Source organism: Pongo pygmaeus, chromosome 15 (genome assembly GCF_028885625.2).
Source record: "Pongo pygmaeus isolate AG05252 chromosome 15, NHGRI_mPonPyg2-v2.0_pri, whole genome shotgun sequence".
Lineage (NCBI taxonomy): Eukaryota > Metazoa > Chordata > Mammalia > Primates > Hominidae > Pongo > Pongo pygmaeus.
This window is the reverse complement of record NC_072388.2, coordinates 102,823,932-102,840,429: the sequence shown is the minus strand read 5'-3', so window position 1 is coordinate 102,840,429 and position 16,498 is coordinate 102,823,932. Positions and strand designations below refer to the sequence as shown.

Sequence of the window (16,498 nt, the reverse complement as noted above, 5' to 3'; positions counted from 1 at the left end):
CTTCACAGTAAGGTGCATCATGCGGTGGGCTCAGGCCTGAAGCAGCTCCATGGGGTGGAGCCGAGCATCCTTTAGTTTCTGAGAGTCCCAAACACTGCACTCAGTCTCCTGTAATCATCATTGGCACTAGTCATTTCGTGTGCTTTGAAGAAGATGTGTTACAGATGTTTGCTCTTTCTTTGTTCCATGAGAACGCTGTCCTGGCTTCATCTCTGCTGTACCTGTGAAATATTCCACACAAGGTGGCAGTGCATGCATGTAAATATACATCAGAACTTAATGCTACTTTTTCTTTTTTAATCTCCCTGGCAATGAGAATTTGACTTTTAATTAACGCAGATCATAAAAGTTGTATTTTGTGGTTTGTAGATTCGTAACCAGCTTAACCAGGAACAAAATTCAAAACTTCAGCAGCAGAAGGAACTCTTAAATAAGCGCAACATGGAGGTGGCCATGATGGACAAGCGAATCAGTGAACTGCGTGAACGTCTCTATGGGAAAAAAATTCAGGCATGTGAAAAAGTTTTTGTGAGATAAACTACTAAAGATAGTTCATCCAAGCATTGCTCATCTTCTGTAAGTAGCAGTATGCTCCCCCATCCACCATAACTGATAAAACATAAATAGGCCATAAACCATCAAAAATGACAGAACAAAGTTCCTTCTCCCAATGACTCATTTATTTCCTGGTGTGTGGAGGCAAAACCATCCTCAGCCTGCAGCCTTGCTCTCAGTGTCCTGGCCTTCCTTCCTCCCCATGTGTTTCTGTCTCCTCTTCTCTGGAGGATGCTGTTGGCTCTGAAGTCACCGCATCTGTCACGGTCCGCACTCTGCCATTTTAAGCTGTGCCACTTTAAGCAAATTCCTTGACTTGCGTAGCCTCATGTTCTTGCCGTAAAGTGATTTGTCCTACTTGCCCCGTGAGTTGTTGTAAGGATTCTTATAAATAAGCCATGTGGAAGGATTTTGTAAACTCTTGACCAAAATGCTAATAAGGGGTTATACTTCTAAAAAAATCCTTACTTGATACTGAATTTCAAAGGTAGTAGATACTCATTGAAAAAGTAATACAATAAAATACTCATTGAATAAATACTCATTGAAAAAATAATACAATAAAATACTCATTGAATAAATGCTCATTGAAAAAATGAGTATTTATTAACCTTCGAAATTCAGTATCAAAGATTTTGGACTTGCCAGTGTCCACAATCACATGAGTCGATTCCTTAAGATAAATCTCTTAAGTACAGAAATATTTAAGGGAAAATGTGAAACTCCTTTCCACCCTGTTCTCTAGAGGTGATAGTTGCTAATGGTTCCAGTCTTTGCCCTAATAAAGACACAAAGGTACAGAACTTTAACTGAAGATGGGATTGCAGGAATTAACACTAGTCTCACTGCTCACCTAGTCTTTTTTTAACTGCAGCACGGGTGTCTTTCCAGGTCGTTACCTCATTCTGGTTGCACCATCTGAAAGCTATTCCCTGGTCCCCAGAGCCTATAACCCCTTTACCACCCTCTGTAGTCAGGCAGGGAGTCCTGAGTCTTGCTGCCACTCACAGTGCATTGGTGAGTACATGTACCACTGAGCCACCTGCATGGAGGAGGGGCGCCTGCACTCTGTGTCTTTGGCCGGATGTGGCACTTGACTTTTCTCGCACCTGTGGCACTCAGTGATTAGGGGAGCAGTGCCTGAATGCAGAGCTGAGTACATTCTGCCCTCGTGGCAGGAGAATGGAGCACCCACTCTCCTGACCCACCAGCAAGGACTCCCTTCCCACATCTCCCTTCTGCATATAGTTTGGTGACAGAATAGTGACCTCTTGTTAGCCTCTGCTGCTCTGAAAGATGCTCTGAGGAGGCAGCATGGGCTTGAAGGCCTTTGCCTAGGGGGAGTGGGTGTAGAGGGTGGTAGACGAAGAAGGGAGCTTCCAGTTCTGTGGATGTCACCGTCTCTCATTTACAAATCTGCCCTTCTTTTAAAAAAACAACACAGTGAGTTTAAAGATCAGTAGTTTATTTGTACAACTTTATGATTTCAGATGTTGGTTTTCCTTTTTCTCAAGATTAACAACAAAGAGGCCATGTGAGAGAGAGGCTGCAAGTACTTTCTCTGTGCTTACGGATGCTCCTCAGTAACGGCGTAGTAGTCAGGGCTTCCCAGAGAAAGAGAATCAGTAGTGTGTGCGCGCACACGTGCGTGTGTGTGTGTGTGTATGTGTATGTGATTTAAGGAATTGGCTCACATGATTGTGGACGTTGGCAAGTCCAAAATCTGTGAGGCCGGCCAGCAGCCTGGAGGCCCAGGGGAGATGTTGCAGCTGGAGTCCGAAGGCCGACTCTAGGCAGGATCCCGCTTTCTCAGGGCATCTCCCTGTTTCTCTTAAGGCATTCCACTGATTGGATGGGGCCCACCCACCTTCTAGAGGGTCATCTGCTTTACTCAAATCTACCAATTTGAAAGTTAATCTCATCCAGATTGGAGACTATTATTCTAAGTGAAGTAACTCAGGAATGGAAAACCAAACATCGTATATTCTCACTCATAAGTGGGAGCTAAGCTATGGGGATGCAAAGGCGTAACAATGACACAGTTGACTTTGGGGACTCAGGGAAAGGGTGGGAAGGGAGTGAGGGATAAAAAGACTACAAATTGTTTGCAGTGTACGCTGCTCGAGTGCACCAAATCTCACAAATCACCACTAAGTAACTTACTCATGTAACCAAACACCCCGTTTCCCAATAACCTATGGAAATTAAAAAAAAAAAAGTTAATCTCATCTAGAAAATACCTTTTCAGCAACATGTAGTCTGGTGTTTGGCCAAATATCCGGTTACTGTGACCTAGCCAAGGTGATGTGTAAAGTTATCCATCACAAACAGCCAGATTCATTCCACCTGCACTTCAAGGGATCGCCGTGAAGAAGTCAGTATTTTTGCAAGATGCGTCTCCACCCAAAGGTCCTAGGTACCTTTGAGCAATTGTGAAAGCCATGACCCCTCACCCCGAAATGGCCTGTGCTCATGCATATAGAATCTTACAGTCACAGGGGTTATGGATCCTATTTAGAGCCTATATTGAGATCTTGAGGAGTCAGTAGTTCTTTAGAATCCCTGTTCCAGGCCCATTTGTTCCTGAGCAGTGTTATGTGAACAGTGTCCTCTGTCTGTGGCTCTGTGTCCTGGCTGAGAAAGGCAGCGCTGCCTTCAGAGAACTGGGCTCATTGCTGGGAGTCAGAGCCTTGTCTGCTCACTGTGCCCCACGTGGCTTAGACGGTACCGGCTACAGCCCTTATCCCGACTTCACAGGTGTGAGCGCAGAGGCTGAGTCACCTGCCCAAAGCAGCACAGTGAGTAAGTCACAGAGGGGATTTGAAGCCAGGCTCAGAGTCCGGGATTTGACCAGTGTGTCTGTGCCTACTCAAGGGAGGAAGAGTATCCTGAGTAAGAGGGAAGCTGCCTGTGGACCATGGGAAAGTTGCTCTGCCCTCACATCAGCTCCTCATGTGTACGGCTCCAGATGGGTGGGTGTTGTCAGAGAATTGCTCATAGGAAGCTACAGTTCCTTCTCCACAGTCTCCCCTTCTAGATGCTGATCTTTCCAGATGACAGGCTTCCTAAAAACAAACCACTGAGTGAGTGGTTTCTGTCCGAGCTGGCAGTCTCTTGCACTAGGCTTAGGACTTCTTTTAATTTAGGAGCATCTTGACTCTCATTTCTTCCCAATTTGTAGCTGAACCGTGTGAACGGCACGTCATCACCACAGTCACCTCTGAGCACATCTGGCAGGGTCGCTGCTGTGGGGCCTTATATCCAGGTTCCCAGTGCCGGAAGCTTTCCTGTCCTGGGGGACCCCATAAAGCCCCAGTCTCTCAGTATTGCCTCAAATGCTGCTCATGGAAGATCTAAATCTGGTGAGTGGTCCTGGACCTCTTCCTGGGGGAGAGTTTGTGAGCAGGGAATGGGGCCTGCGGTGGAGGGGCGGGGGGTGGGGCAGGCTTCTGAGGCTCTGCCCCACACATCATCAGACTCCAGGCTCAGTCTCCCCGTGAGGCGCTTGGAGAGCTGTGTTCCCCCGTGGTAACAATCCTAAAAAGAAAACAAGTTATTTTTACTGAACTAGAGGTCTCTACTGTGTGGCTTTTCAAAACACAAATGATTAATTAAAACTCCGATCCATGGGCCGGGTGTGGTGGCTCACACCTGTAATTCCAGCACTTTGGGAGGCCAAGGCGGGTGGATCACCTGAGGTCAGGAGTTCAAGACCAGCCTGGCCAACATGGTGAAACCCTGTCTTTACTAAAACTACGAAAATTAGCCGGGCGTGGTGGTGTGCACCTGTAATCCCAGCTACTCAGGAGGCTGAGGCAGGAGAATCACTTGAACCTGGGAGGCGGAGGTTGCAGTGAGATCGTGCCACTGTGCTTCAGCCTGGGCAACAAGAGTGAAACTTCATCTCAAAAAATAAAATAAAATAACTGACCCACGAGTGTCCTCTCTTACTGCAGGTTTATTTACTCTGAGGACACAGGCCCAGCATGGATGCCTCACCACAACCTGGCTGCAGCCAGCCAGGTGGAGGGTCTGCCCCTACAAACAGCGCTCTGTCCTCATTGATCAAAGTCCACACATCGTTGGTTCGGTCTTGACCTCAGAGTGGTGCTGTGTGATGGACTTGGGCCTCCAGTGTAGTCCATGGGTGGCGTCCCTGCCAAGCAGAGGGCAAGCTGTTCGTGGAGAGTCTGTTTCTCAGCCAATGCATTAAAAGTGTTGGGGCTTCCTTGCAATAAGACTTTCTTTATGACTGGGGTTGACACATTTCCCTGAAACACACAGCATCAGGAATCCCTGTCCTGATGTATTGAAACATTCCTTCATTTATGAAAACAGTACTGTTACTCTCTGGCCATCAGGCCTGTGTTTCAAGCCCCTTTTTCGGGATTGTGGTGGATTTGTGCTCATCATTGTTTGCCTCATTTTCTCTTGCCTGGCCCCCAGGAGGGACAGCAACACATCTGTTGCCCCCACTGGGGAGTTTGGGGCTTGTTCTGAACTCCGAAAGAGAAGAGCATCACCAGTCCTTGTGAACCACAAGCCCCCACTCAGATCCCTCACGGCCGTGTCTCAGCAGCCACATAAAGTGTGGGGTTGGCATGAACCCCTAACTGCAGGTTGCTCTGCTAAGCTGTTATTTATAGTTTGAACCACCCTGTGGTAGGAGTAGATATTTGTCTGAACTAGAGGTAATTAGCACAGCCAGCTACTTCTCTGCTGACTTCCTTTGAGAAACTCCCCAAGGTGAGAATGTCTCCTGTTCCCGTCCCTGTTGGTGTCTGCTGTGCTGCCTCAAGGGGTTGCAGCAAGGAGATGCCTTCACGAAGCCCTGGTCCTAGTCTCTGCTGGGTTTAAAGTCATGGACACGGGAAACCTGTGCTCACCTTCAGAGTGGGGGCAGAAGCTCAGCCCAGAGGTGGAGCCGGGGTGTGAAACCTCCTGGCAGGGACTCTAATCCCTCGCTGTTGGCTGTCCTGGTTCTGTGTCACACAGATGGCCACAGTAAACCCAGAGTGACCAGCTCATGGACAGTGTCAGACCTCGACGTCGGGCCTAATTATGGCTCCTCGCGGCCCTCTGCAAACCCATTTGTAAACCGTATGTTGGCTGACAAGCTTAGTGGGAAGCTGCGTCCTCTTTAATATGTACAAAATCACCTGTCACTTGTTTTTCCAAACTGACAAAAGGTCTGCTCATCACATCTAGACTTGAAAAAGATGCCACACAAACATAATTTGTCCCTTTCTTCAACAGACAGGTATGGAGTTTGGGTGGGGCCATATGCACTCTCCCATCGTCAGAAAGGGTGTGACACCAAGGGACAGATGCTGGCGTAGCACGGGTTTTGTTTTGGAGGGTTTTTTGTTTGTTTTTACAAAATTAAGATATTTCTGAGTTTATTATGAGGCTTTGAGTTTTACAATCACACTAAAAGATAATTGTTCCTCTATAAAATGATTTTCCTTCTGTACCTCTTGCCTTCTTCTGAAGAAAGGAGAAAATTGCTTTTTAGTCCCCACTATGGCTGATTTCCATAAAACTTCCTGTTGTTGCTGGGTGGTTTCTGAAGCACCTGGACAGCCACATTCCCTGTGACCCTGAGACCACAGGCCCTGTCCTTGGGGAGCTGCAGGTTTCTGGCCACACATCCTCCAGGCCACATGGAGCAAGATGGCAGTTGGTCCAGGGGCCTTGGATTGCCTCGCCAGGACCCACGGGGCTTGACTAGAGCTGTCTCAGAAGCCGCTGCCTGGAGCCTGCAGTGATGTTTAGTAGCATCATAACTTAACAGCCCAGCAGTGTATGCAGCTGGGGTTGCATTGCGGCTGCATCGGGTCAGTTTGGCTTAGGAGCAAGCCATGTGAGGCTGCGGCTGATGGGGCCCTGTGTTGCCCAGGCGCTCAGAGCGCAGCTGGGAAGCTTCCTGGTCATGTGCAATGAGTCCAGAGTTCTGGCTCAGATGTTGTTGTGAGGACCACTGATTTTCCTGCTGCTGCTTAGTTATCCCCTCCTGCCTGTGCTGGCAGATGGGATAAGGGAAGGGGATGTGCTGTTCTGCCAGGAGGGCCTAAAAGAGTCCCTCTGATTTCTGTCTGTCCCATATTGCTGATGGCGCTGGAAGTGTTGAATACTTTAGTTCAGTTCAGCACCTGTTCTGTAAAAGAAAACCAGGAGCCTGTGTTGTAATGGACTTCAGGCCACTGTGAGGGGTCTTGTGTTACAAGGGGATACTTCTGCACCCTTTTTCAGTTTGGAAAATACTCTATAAAGAACCTGTCATTTCAGTGGCTTTCCTGAAAACTTGGGGTTGATGACTGGCTTTCTAATCACTGCAACAGAATGATAGCCTGCTCCTCCTGCTACGCAAATCAGTGGGAACTTGCATGGGCCTCCTGTGATCATAAGTTACCTTAGAGGGCAGAAATTTTTATCTCAATAATGAAAGTACTACAGGTCAAACCTATTATGAAGTCAAAAGATAAATCTTTTTTATTGCTCTATGTAATTGTATTCATAAATAGTGTTTCAAAAGTAAGGGCCAGTGCTTATTTTATTTGGTGGTGCTGATGTAATGGATTTGACCTGTGTTGAAATAGGGCACAGCCCCAGGCCCGCACCAGCGGAGCCTTGGTTTGGTGTGAGTCTCTGGTAACACTTGAGGCGATTTGGGCACTGGCAGTGAGCTGGCAGCAGAGCCCATCCTTGGACTTGTGCGCGGGTCAGTGGGTGCTGGAGGAGACCAGCAGGTGTGCATGTGGCTGGTGGTTGACCACTCGGTTAATGGATCTGCATCAGAATGGGATGTCCCAGTGCTGTTTTTGTTTCTGGCAGAGTGTTATTCTTAGGTTGATTCAACTAACGTCGAGAAAAGTTTAACTTAAGTTCTGTGTTCTTTTCAAGCTAATGATGGAAACTGGCCAACATTAAAACAGAATTCTAGCTCTTCAGTGAAATCAGTGCAGGTGGCCGGTGCAGACTGGAAGGATCCGAGCGTGGAGGGGTCTGTCAAGCAGGGCACTGTCTCCAGCCAGCCTGTGCCCTTCTCAGCACTGGGAGCCACGGAGAAACCGGTAGGCCTGTGTCTATCACAAAACACAAGCGAGCTCTTCAACAGGGCTCTCTTCTGCCTTAGTACTAAGCTAAAAGGTATGACTTGTCAGGAGGCAAGTTAATCCTGTTATTGTCCAGACAACACCCAAAGTCCTGAGAGGGTTACTGGGCCCTAAGAGCCTGAGCAGCCCACGAGTACACACACCTTTCGGTCAGAACTTTTGCAGACAGGCAGTGAGCTCAACAGTGTGCCCCAAGTCCTGGTCACAGCCGATTTGACGGATTACAAATTCTACTGTGTATTCTCTCGGGAATGTGGGTGGGAATATTCTGAACTGTTCAAAGGGTGACTTTGTTTTTCTTCTTAACACCTAAACTTAGGGCATCGAGATTGGTAAAGTGCCACCTCCCATCCCGGGTGTAGGCAAGCAGCTGCCTCCAAGCTATGGGACATACCCAAGTCCTACACCTCTGGGTCCTGGGTCGACAAGCTCCCTGGAGAGGAGGAAGGAAGGCAGCTTGCCCAGGCCCAGTGCAGGCCTGCCAAGTCGACAGAGGCCCACCCTGCTGCCCCCGACAGGCAACACCCCCCAGCCAGGCTCCTCACAACAGATTCAGCAGAGGATTTCCGTACCGCCAAGTCCCACGTACCCACCAGCGGGACCACCTGCATTTCCAGCTGGGGACAGCAAGCCTGAACTCCCACTGACAGTGGCCATTAGGCCCTTCCTGGCTGATAAAGGGTCAAGGCCACAGTCTCCCAGGAAAGGACCCCAGACAGTGAATTCAAGTTCCATATACTCCATGTACCTCCAGCAAGCCACACCACCTAAGAATTACCAGCCGGCAGCACACAGCGCCTTAAATAAGTCAGTTAAAGCAGGTAGAGTGGGTTTATACTCTCTTTTTCTTGGGGCTAGGAAATTATACTTTTAATTAAGAAAATACTAATGCATATCTTTACGTTTGGGCCACGTGCTATTTAGGATTAAACTTAATTCTTACATAAAAGTACAGCCTTGGGTGTCAGTGTGAGAAGGGAATGGAAGCTGGAATGCATGGAGGAGGCCGTTTTGCAGATGGCTAACAGTTCTCTGACTTCCTGTCTGAGCAGCCACCTCCCTGTGCTACTTAGGAAATCCAGCTCCGGGAAGGGTGAGATGTGGAGAATTTCCTCTTTTCCGTTTCGTGGTAACTTGTGCCAGGAGCTGTCCAGTGAGTAGAGGGTGGCCTTGACCACTGGCCCTCCTGGCGGTGGCTGAGCCCGACCCCTGGGCATGGGCAGTTTAAGGAGGGCATCTGCTGCGTAGGAGCCTCCCCCTTAGCCCAGAGGGGAGGAAAGCCTTGGTTTGGGTTATGGAGCTCAGGTGTTCTAAGAAGGCAGCTGAGAGAAGGTAGCTTAGTTCCACACCTACCACAGAGGCCGATGGTGTTTCCGACTCTTATGGGAGGAAGCCGCGGGTCAGGTCTAGGCTAGGGCCTTCTTAGACATTCCTGGGCATTGGCTGCAGCTTCTAGACTCATAGTTGAGGGATTCCTGGACGTGCCTAGTCACTTCCTGCACAGGGACCTCCCAGGTGGTGGTGCAGTGTTCCCTTGTGGGGAGGGTTCTGGCCATGGTGGGAAAGGCTTGGACCATTCTCAAGAGCTCCTGGACCTCCAGGTAAAACCTTCCTGCTCTGAGGAGGCGCGTGTTTCTCCGTCATGCGAGTTAGTCCAAGAATCAGATGCATGTTTAGTGGTTTTTGTCTTTTTCCTTGGCCAGAAAACAGGCAGGCTTGTCTGCGGCAGGGAAAGTCAGGTTAGCACCCTATTTTTTTCTTCTGCAAAAGCTCCAGTTCTGGAAACCCAAATGTAAAAACCGACACATTAGAGAGGCACTGCACCTTTCAGAAGGAGTCAGTGGAGGCTCTAGGAGGAGGAGGTTTCCTCAGATTTGAAATGAGAATTGAAGAACAGCAGCAGATGTGTATGTGTGTCTTTGCAGGAGCCTGTCTCTGGTGTAATCATAGGTGTGTATGACTAGATCTCTGTAGTGAGGTTGAAATTGCCTCTGTCCTTTTTGTCTTCCCCAGTGTACGGTAAGCCCGTTTTACCTTCGGGTTCAACATCTCCATCGCCGCTGCCGTTTCTTCACGGGTCGCTGTCCACGGGCACACCACAGCCTCAGCCACCTTCAGAAAGTGCTGAGAAAGAGCCCGAGCAGGATGGCCCCGCCACCCCCGCAGATGGCAGCACTGTGGAGAGCCTGCCACGACCACTCAGCCCCACCAAGCTCACACCCATCGTGCATTCGCCACTGCGCTACCAGAGTGATGCGGACCTGGAGGCCCTACGCAGGAAGCTGGCCAACGCGCCCCGGCCCCTGAAGAAGCGCAGCTCCATCACAGAGCCCGAGGGCCCCGGCGGGCCCAACATCCAGAAGCTGCTGTACCAGCGCTTCAACACCCTGGCCGGTGGCATGGAGGGCACCCCTTTCTACCAGCCCAGCCCCTCCCAGGACTTCATGGGCACCTTGGCCGATGTGGACAATGGAAACACCAATGCCAATGGAAACCTGGAAGAGCTCCCCCCTGCCCAGCCCACAGCCCCACTCCCCGCCGAGCCTGCCCCGTCATCAGATGCCAATGATAATGAGTTACCTTCCCCCGAACCAGAGGAGCTCATCTGTCCCCAAACCACCCACCAAACTGCCGAGCCGGCGGAGGACAATAACAACAATGTGGCCACGGTCCCCACCACGGAGCAGATCCCGAGTCCTGTGGCTGAGGCCCCGTCTCCAGGGGAAGAGCAGGTCCCTCCAGCACCTCTTCCCCCTGCCAGCCACCCTCCTGCCACCTCCACGGTAGGTGTCATTGCTAGACCAAAGCCTGGCCTTCCTGGTCATTCATGCAACCAGGACCTCTGGGGTCCTTCCCTTGGTCAGGCTGTGCTGGGAGCAGTGGGAACCAGGGATGTCCCTGAGTTACGTCTTGTTGGGAGGACGGACAGTCACACAGACAAATGGGGCATGAAAAGGCATGACAAATGGGGCTCGGCCACACAAATGCACAGTGTGGCCAAGCCTTTCCCAGACAGCTGGTCAGGGAGCTCCAGAGGCTTTCCTGAGGAAGGGGAGCTATCGCTGGCACCTGAAGTTCCTGTAGAGAGACGAGGGAAGAAGCATCTAGACAAAGGCCCTGGGTGGGAGGTCAGTGTTGATGCAGCAGAGAGAGAGCCAGGCGCCATCTCAGGGAACCCTCAGTGGGGTTCTCTCCGCTAGGATCTGGTGCCATAGCAGGAAGAACCCTGTGGCATGTGGGCAGGAACGAGCTGCTGGCTCCCATCAGCTACTTGGCAGTCACACGCCACCCTCCCTCCCACAGAGTCTTCCGAGGAGTGGCCAGAAGCTCAAACATGGCCGTGTCCCTCTGTGCGTGAGCCAGGGACTCAGGCCCCAGACAGTGCTCTCCCTTGTAGTGAGCAGAGTGGCCCTGGCCCTTATTTGAGGTGGTCACCTGGGTGCTGTGCTACTGCTGCCACTCCAGGGCTGCTTCGCGGAGCCACTGTCTTTGGGCTTTAGCTCTCACCACTCTTTCCCAGCAGGCGTGGGTTCTTAGACTTTAGTGGACCACCTTTAACTGGAAAGCATGCTTCCTTCCCAACAGAGCAAGCGGACCAACTTGAAGAAGCCCAACTCGGAGCGGACGGGGCACGGGCTGAGAGTCCGGTTTAACCCCCTGGCACTGCTCCTAGACGCGTCTCTGGAAGGAGAGTTTGATCTGGTGCAGAGGATCATCTATGAGGTGAGCTGCAGCTGGGGACCAGCGCACGCTGCAGGGGGCGAGGGGATGGGCACTCACAGGCCGTGTGTCCTAGGTGGAAGATCCCAGCAAGCCCAACGACGAAGGGATCACCCCACTGCACAACGCCGTCTGCGCCGGCCACCATCACATCGTGAAGTTCCTGCTGGACTTTGGTGTCAACGTGAATGCTGCTGATAGTGATGGATGGTGAGGCCCATAGGAGTGTGGGGTGGACAGATTTACTTTCCCTACTTTGCGTAAGGAAAACATGCGTGTTCTAGACAATCAGGAAGCACGGAAGAGAGAATTAGAGCAAGAACACCCATCATTTCATCCTTGAAAGACAGCTGTTGCCAGGGTTTCCTTGCCTTTTTTCCCAGCCTTTTCTCTTGATGATTTTGTTGAAAACATGGCTGTGGTTATGCTCTTTCTGTGCCTCGTCGTTAACATTGCAGTCGAAGCATTCTGTGACTCATTCCGTCTTCCCCTTTCCATGTGTCCCATATGAACTATTCACACTCGTGCTCCATGTGAAAAGCAGCCTCAGCATCCCCCTGGGTCAGGCATGGAGGTTGTTGCGTTGTTCATTCCGTTTGCCTTCGGGAGCTCTGCTGCTGGGTGAGAAGTGTTGGTCTCCTGTGAGGGTTATTTTGAGCTTTCAGACAGCTGTCATTGTGCTGTATTTGAATCGTGGTAAAATACACATAACATAAAATTTCACATCTTAGCTATTTTTAAATGTGCGTTTCAGTGTGTTATGTACATTCACATCACCATGCAGTGTGGCGTGAACATCTGTGGATTGGCCATTTCTTAACCCATTCCCTGTGCCCCCTTTTCAAAATGTATGTGTGGTCTGAAACAATTGGCTCGTGGAAATCCTGCCTTTAAAGAAACAATACTGAGACTTGATGGTACAAAGGCGAACGCCTTCCGCGAGATTCCTTACAGGGAAGTCTCTGAGGGCCACGTCCTAAAGGACAGGCAGTGCCAGGCCTGCACCTTCACCCGCGCTCTATTCCAGGACGCCGCTGCACTGCGCTGCCTCTTGTAACAGCATTCACCTCTGCAAACAGCTGGTGGAGAGTGGTGCCGCCATTTTTGCCTCAACCATAAGCGACATTGAAACTGCTGCAGACAAGTGTGAGGAGATGGAGGAAGGCTACATCCAGTGCTCCCAGTTTCTATACGGTACGCAGGGGAGGCCTGGGGCCACAGTGGTGCTGTCTGCTGTGGTACTGCCATGGCAACAGTCAGCCGGCGCCAGAGAAGCTTCAGCACAGCTTTGTTTTTTTTAAGACAGGAGACAAGGTCTCATTCTGTCACCCAGGCTGGAGTGCAATGTTGCAATCACGGCTCACTGCAGCCTTGACCTCCCGGGCTCAATTGATCCTCCCACTTCAGCCTCCCAAGTAGCTGGACTACAGGCTTGTCCCACAGCCAGCTAATTTTTTGTACTTTTTTTTTTTTTCTGTAGGGACAGTGTTTCGCCATGTTGCCCAGGGTGGTCTCGAACTCCTGGGCTCAAGCGATCTGCCCACTTTCAGCCTCCTGAAGTGCTGGGATCACAGGTGTGAGCCACCGTGCCTGGCAGCACAGCATTCTCGAGCTGTTCCACCTTCTTCGGGGCAGCCAGGATGTCTCACTCGAGTGAAGGTCACGCTGCCCCTTGTTTTCATTCCTGAAAACATGTTTGAAAGTCCATGTTGTTAGAAGGATTCTGTGCCAGATTCCCAAGAAAACAAAATGACTTGGCTGTGCTTTGCATAGATGTTCTGTACCCTTGCTTCTGGAAGCAGGGCCAGCTCCTTTCCTGGGGTGGCCTGGGGCCCTGGCCATTCCTCGGAAACATTTGATGAATGAGGCTCATGTCCTAATTAAGCTGCTTTAGCCAGGGCCGCATTTTCCAAGAGCTGGAACATCTTCTCTATTCTGAGTATTAAACAGTCACAAGTCATTTATTCCACACATTACTTGAGAACATACTATGTGCCCTACACTGGACCCTAGGGTTGAAATTATCCATGAAAACAGCCAGGTGATGCCCTCCTTGGCCAAAACTCCCACAACAGAGCCAAGCAACAAACTCTCAGGCTGTGTGGCAGGGCTGGGGAGGCACAGCAGCCCCCAGGTGAGTCCGGCCAGTGTGAGGAGGAGGCTGCAGTCACAGTGGCACCACTACAGGGAGGGGAAGCTCCCCACGGTCACCACAACTGAAGCAGAGTGTCCCGCAGAAGGGCCGTTTCTCGGGGACCCACAAGTAGCGCCTCAGTCAGGGCTCAGTTGTGTGTAGTTTGTTCATTACCATCCAAGAGCAGTCACAGCTGCTCTAGCTAGTGACTTTAGAAATCCGTTCTCGCTGTGATTGCTAAGTGTCACCTTAAGAACAGCACACTTTTGCCCTGGGGCTCAGGAGCTCGTTTGTCCTGTCTGTCCTGCAGGACTTAGAAAGGGCCGGCAGCAGGAGCAGCAGCTGGGCCGGGCAGGGGAGGTATCAGGTGGGGGCCCTAGTCTCCAATAGTCTCTCATCCCCCCCGCTGGCCTCTGTGGGGCCTGCTGAGAGCAGACTTGGCAGCAGCATGACCATGTCCTATTCCTCGAGCAGGGTCCCTCACTGCAGGCCACCCTCTGCTGAGGCCTGACCATTGCTCTCTGGTTCCAGGGGTGCAGGAAAAGCTGGGTGTGATGAACAAAGGTGTGGTGTATGCTCTGTGGGACTACGAGGCCCAGAACAGTGACGAGCTGTCCTTCCACGAAGGGGACGCCCTCACCATCCTGAGGCGCAAGGACGAAAGCGAGACTGAGTGGTGGTGGGCTCGTCTTGGAGACCGGGAGGGCTACGTGCCCAAAAACCTGCTGGGGGTGAGCACTCAGGTTACTTACTGGGAAACCAGCTGTCCGTGTCTCTGTACAGCATGCGGTCCTATCCTGCTGTGGGGCTGGGGAGGGAGGCTTCGCTTCTCTGAGCCTCAGCAGCCCCCTCTGTATAGGGAGAGGTGCCTACTTGGCAGAGCTGGCATGAGGCTCAGGCAGGGCCCCAGAAGGTTCCCCCAGCCATGCTTATGCCATGGAGGCCCGTGTGGAGGCCGAGTGCCCCAGTGAGGGGCCGCTCATTGAGCTCAGTTCATGATGAACTTCGACAAGTGGCCCGGCTCACCCCACCCACACTTTCCCCAATCTAGAAATCTCTGCAGCCTAGAAATTTCTCCAGTGGAGGGAGAGGTGGGAACGTGCAGGCTGCTAGCTTTGTGTTGGACTTGTGATTCCCTGTTGAGCCAACGTTCTTGGACAGGCAAACACAGCAGGGAGCCAGGCAGAGACCCTTGCCCAGGGGAGCTTATGACCTTGAAAGCCACAGGCAGTCACAAGTCTTTAGGTGTCATTAAGTGCTGTGAGAAAAATAGGATATTCTGGGGGTACGAGGCACATTTTAAAGAGGGCTGGGTAGGTCTCAGTGTAGAGGTGCAGCTGAGTGTAGGCCTGAGGGACAAGGGTGCTGCACGGCTGTCCAGGGTGGCTGAGGTGAGGAGCAGGGGTCGGGTCTAGCTGGTCCTGCTCCGTGTGTGTGGCTTCCTGTCCTGATGCGGCTCCGTTGCTTCCCAGCTGTATCCACGGATCAAACCCCGACAGCGAACGCTCGCCTGAACTTCCTTCTGGAGCACCGCATGGTCTTGCCGGCTACCAGGAGCCACTGAAGAGATTATTGTGGTTTCCCCAGGAAAGCTGCAGCTAGAAAATGGTCTTAATGGTGCTCACTTTAGCAGACAGCGTCCACAATGTGAATCCTACAGTTTCCAGGTGAGGCCCTTTCTCCAGTTTGCCCATAACTGGGAGAGGTACTTTCGCCTCCAAGGACTGAATTTTGCCAATTACTGTAAATCCAAATAAATATCCGCTTTCAAAACACCCACCCCTCTTGCCATTAAGAAGTCCCATAACCCCTGGTTGGTTGCCAGTGAAGACAGAAGCTCTTACTGACTTGGCCCCGAGGCCATCACCCCCTCCAGCAGTGAACACTGTCCGCCGCTGTGAGGCCTGCTCCCCTGCGACCGCCCTGCCTCCTGTCACCGAATCGGACACTCATCCTTTCTCACACTCCCCACACACGATCCTTCTTCCCTTCATCACCAAAGAAGCCTCTGTATGGAAACATGTCCAGTGTTGTTGCCCAGTGTGTATGCCTCCCAGCAACCACTCTGCTCGGCCGCCTTGGGGGTTCCGCTTCCTGTTCCAGTTCACCCAAAGGCTGACTGTACAGGCCCAGCACGGTGGCTGGACTGCTGCGCCAAGGGTACCAGGACCCCTAAGACCAAGTGACAATTGGGAGAGCCTCAGCATATACTCTTCTCCGATCTCACAGCCTGTCATGCTGCTCAGTGTGGTTCTCGCCCCTGCAAGCTCAAATTCAGTTCTCTGAATGGAGTCAGGTGCTAGAGGCCGTGGCAGTGGAGGGTGGTTGGGGTTGGGGCTGGGGGTGGACTGGTTTGAGGGCAGACCAGGGCCAGGTAGACGGGGCTGTTTGGTGCCTGAAGGATGGCAGATGCCTGGTGTCAGGAGGGGCCGCCACCAAGGGGCAGCAGCTGGGGCAGAGGAGCTGGGGTCAGGGGCCACCCCGCTGCTGATCTCCCTGCCTGGGCTGGCTGTGAGGCCACCACCTTTGTCCCAGGCCCAGCCTCAAGGCAAGGAGGGCGCTTCACTGAGGTGTGAATTGTACGTACAGGCTTTTTATATACCAAAAGTATTTTTTGACTAGACCATTCAAAGCTACCCGAACTATGTTGGAAATTTTTTTTTTCTCATTAAAATACAGGCCATTAGGCTCTATTTTTCATGTATGAGTCTTGTGTGTAATTTATGTAAAAATGTGTGTATAGAGTCACTGATGCAGCACTGTAGCCCATCACCTTGGAGCATTGACTGTACATAGTGTGGTGAAGAAAAGTGAACGCCATTGTAGAGCAGCCCGGCCACAGGAGCGTGGCCACTGCCAGCCCCGACGCTGCTGACGCTGTGTAAATGTGCACAATAAACCCGTCTCACCCCGGAGGCTGTGAGTCTTCTTTCTGGAGCCAGACTGCGCTGTGGCACGAGGGTTCAGGTGATCT

The 16,498-nt window shown here is 51.5% G+C and overlaps 1 protein-coding gene across 6 annotated transcripts in view; it reads left to right on the top strand.

The window, feature by feature from the left end:
• Positions 1-16,439, top strand: part of PPP1R13B (protein phosphatase 1 regulatory subunit 13B) — a 133,388-nt gene extending 116,949 nt beyond the window's left edge. For 4 of the 6 annotated variants that reach the window (XM_054449440.2, XM_054449441.2, XM_054449442.2 and 1 more), the window contains exons 8-17: positions 370-510; positions 3,737-3,917; positions 7,459-7,628; positions 7,990-8,491; positions 9,684-10,453; positions 11,256-11,393; positions 11,467-11,600; positions 12,418-12,584; positions 14,056-14,255; positions 14,997-16,439. In XM_054449440.2, coding sequence (XP_054305415.1) covers positions 370-510; positions 3,737-3,917; positions 7,459-7,628; positions 7,990-8,491; positions 9,684-10,453; positions 11,256-11,393; positions 11,467-11,600; positions 12,418-12,584; positions 14,056-14,255; positions 14,997-15,038 — 2,445 coding nt within the window. In that variant the 3' untranslated portion in view covers positions 15,039-16,439. Of the gene's footprint in view, positions 1-369; positions 511-3,736; positions 3,918-7,458; positions 7,629-7,989; positions 8,492-9,683; positions 10,454-11,255; positions 11,394-11,466; positions 11,601-12,417; positions 12,585-14,055 lie in introns of all 6 variants that reach the window. The other 2 variants (XM_063651277.1, XM_063651278.1) reach the window with 1 other exon arrangement.
• Positions 16,440-16,498: the final 59 nt, after the last annotated feature.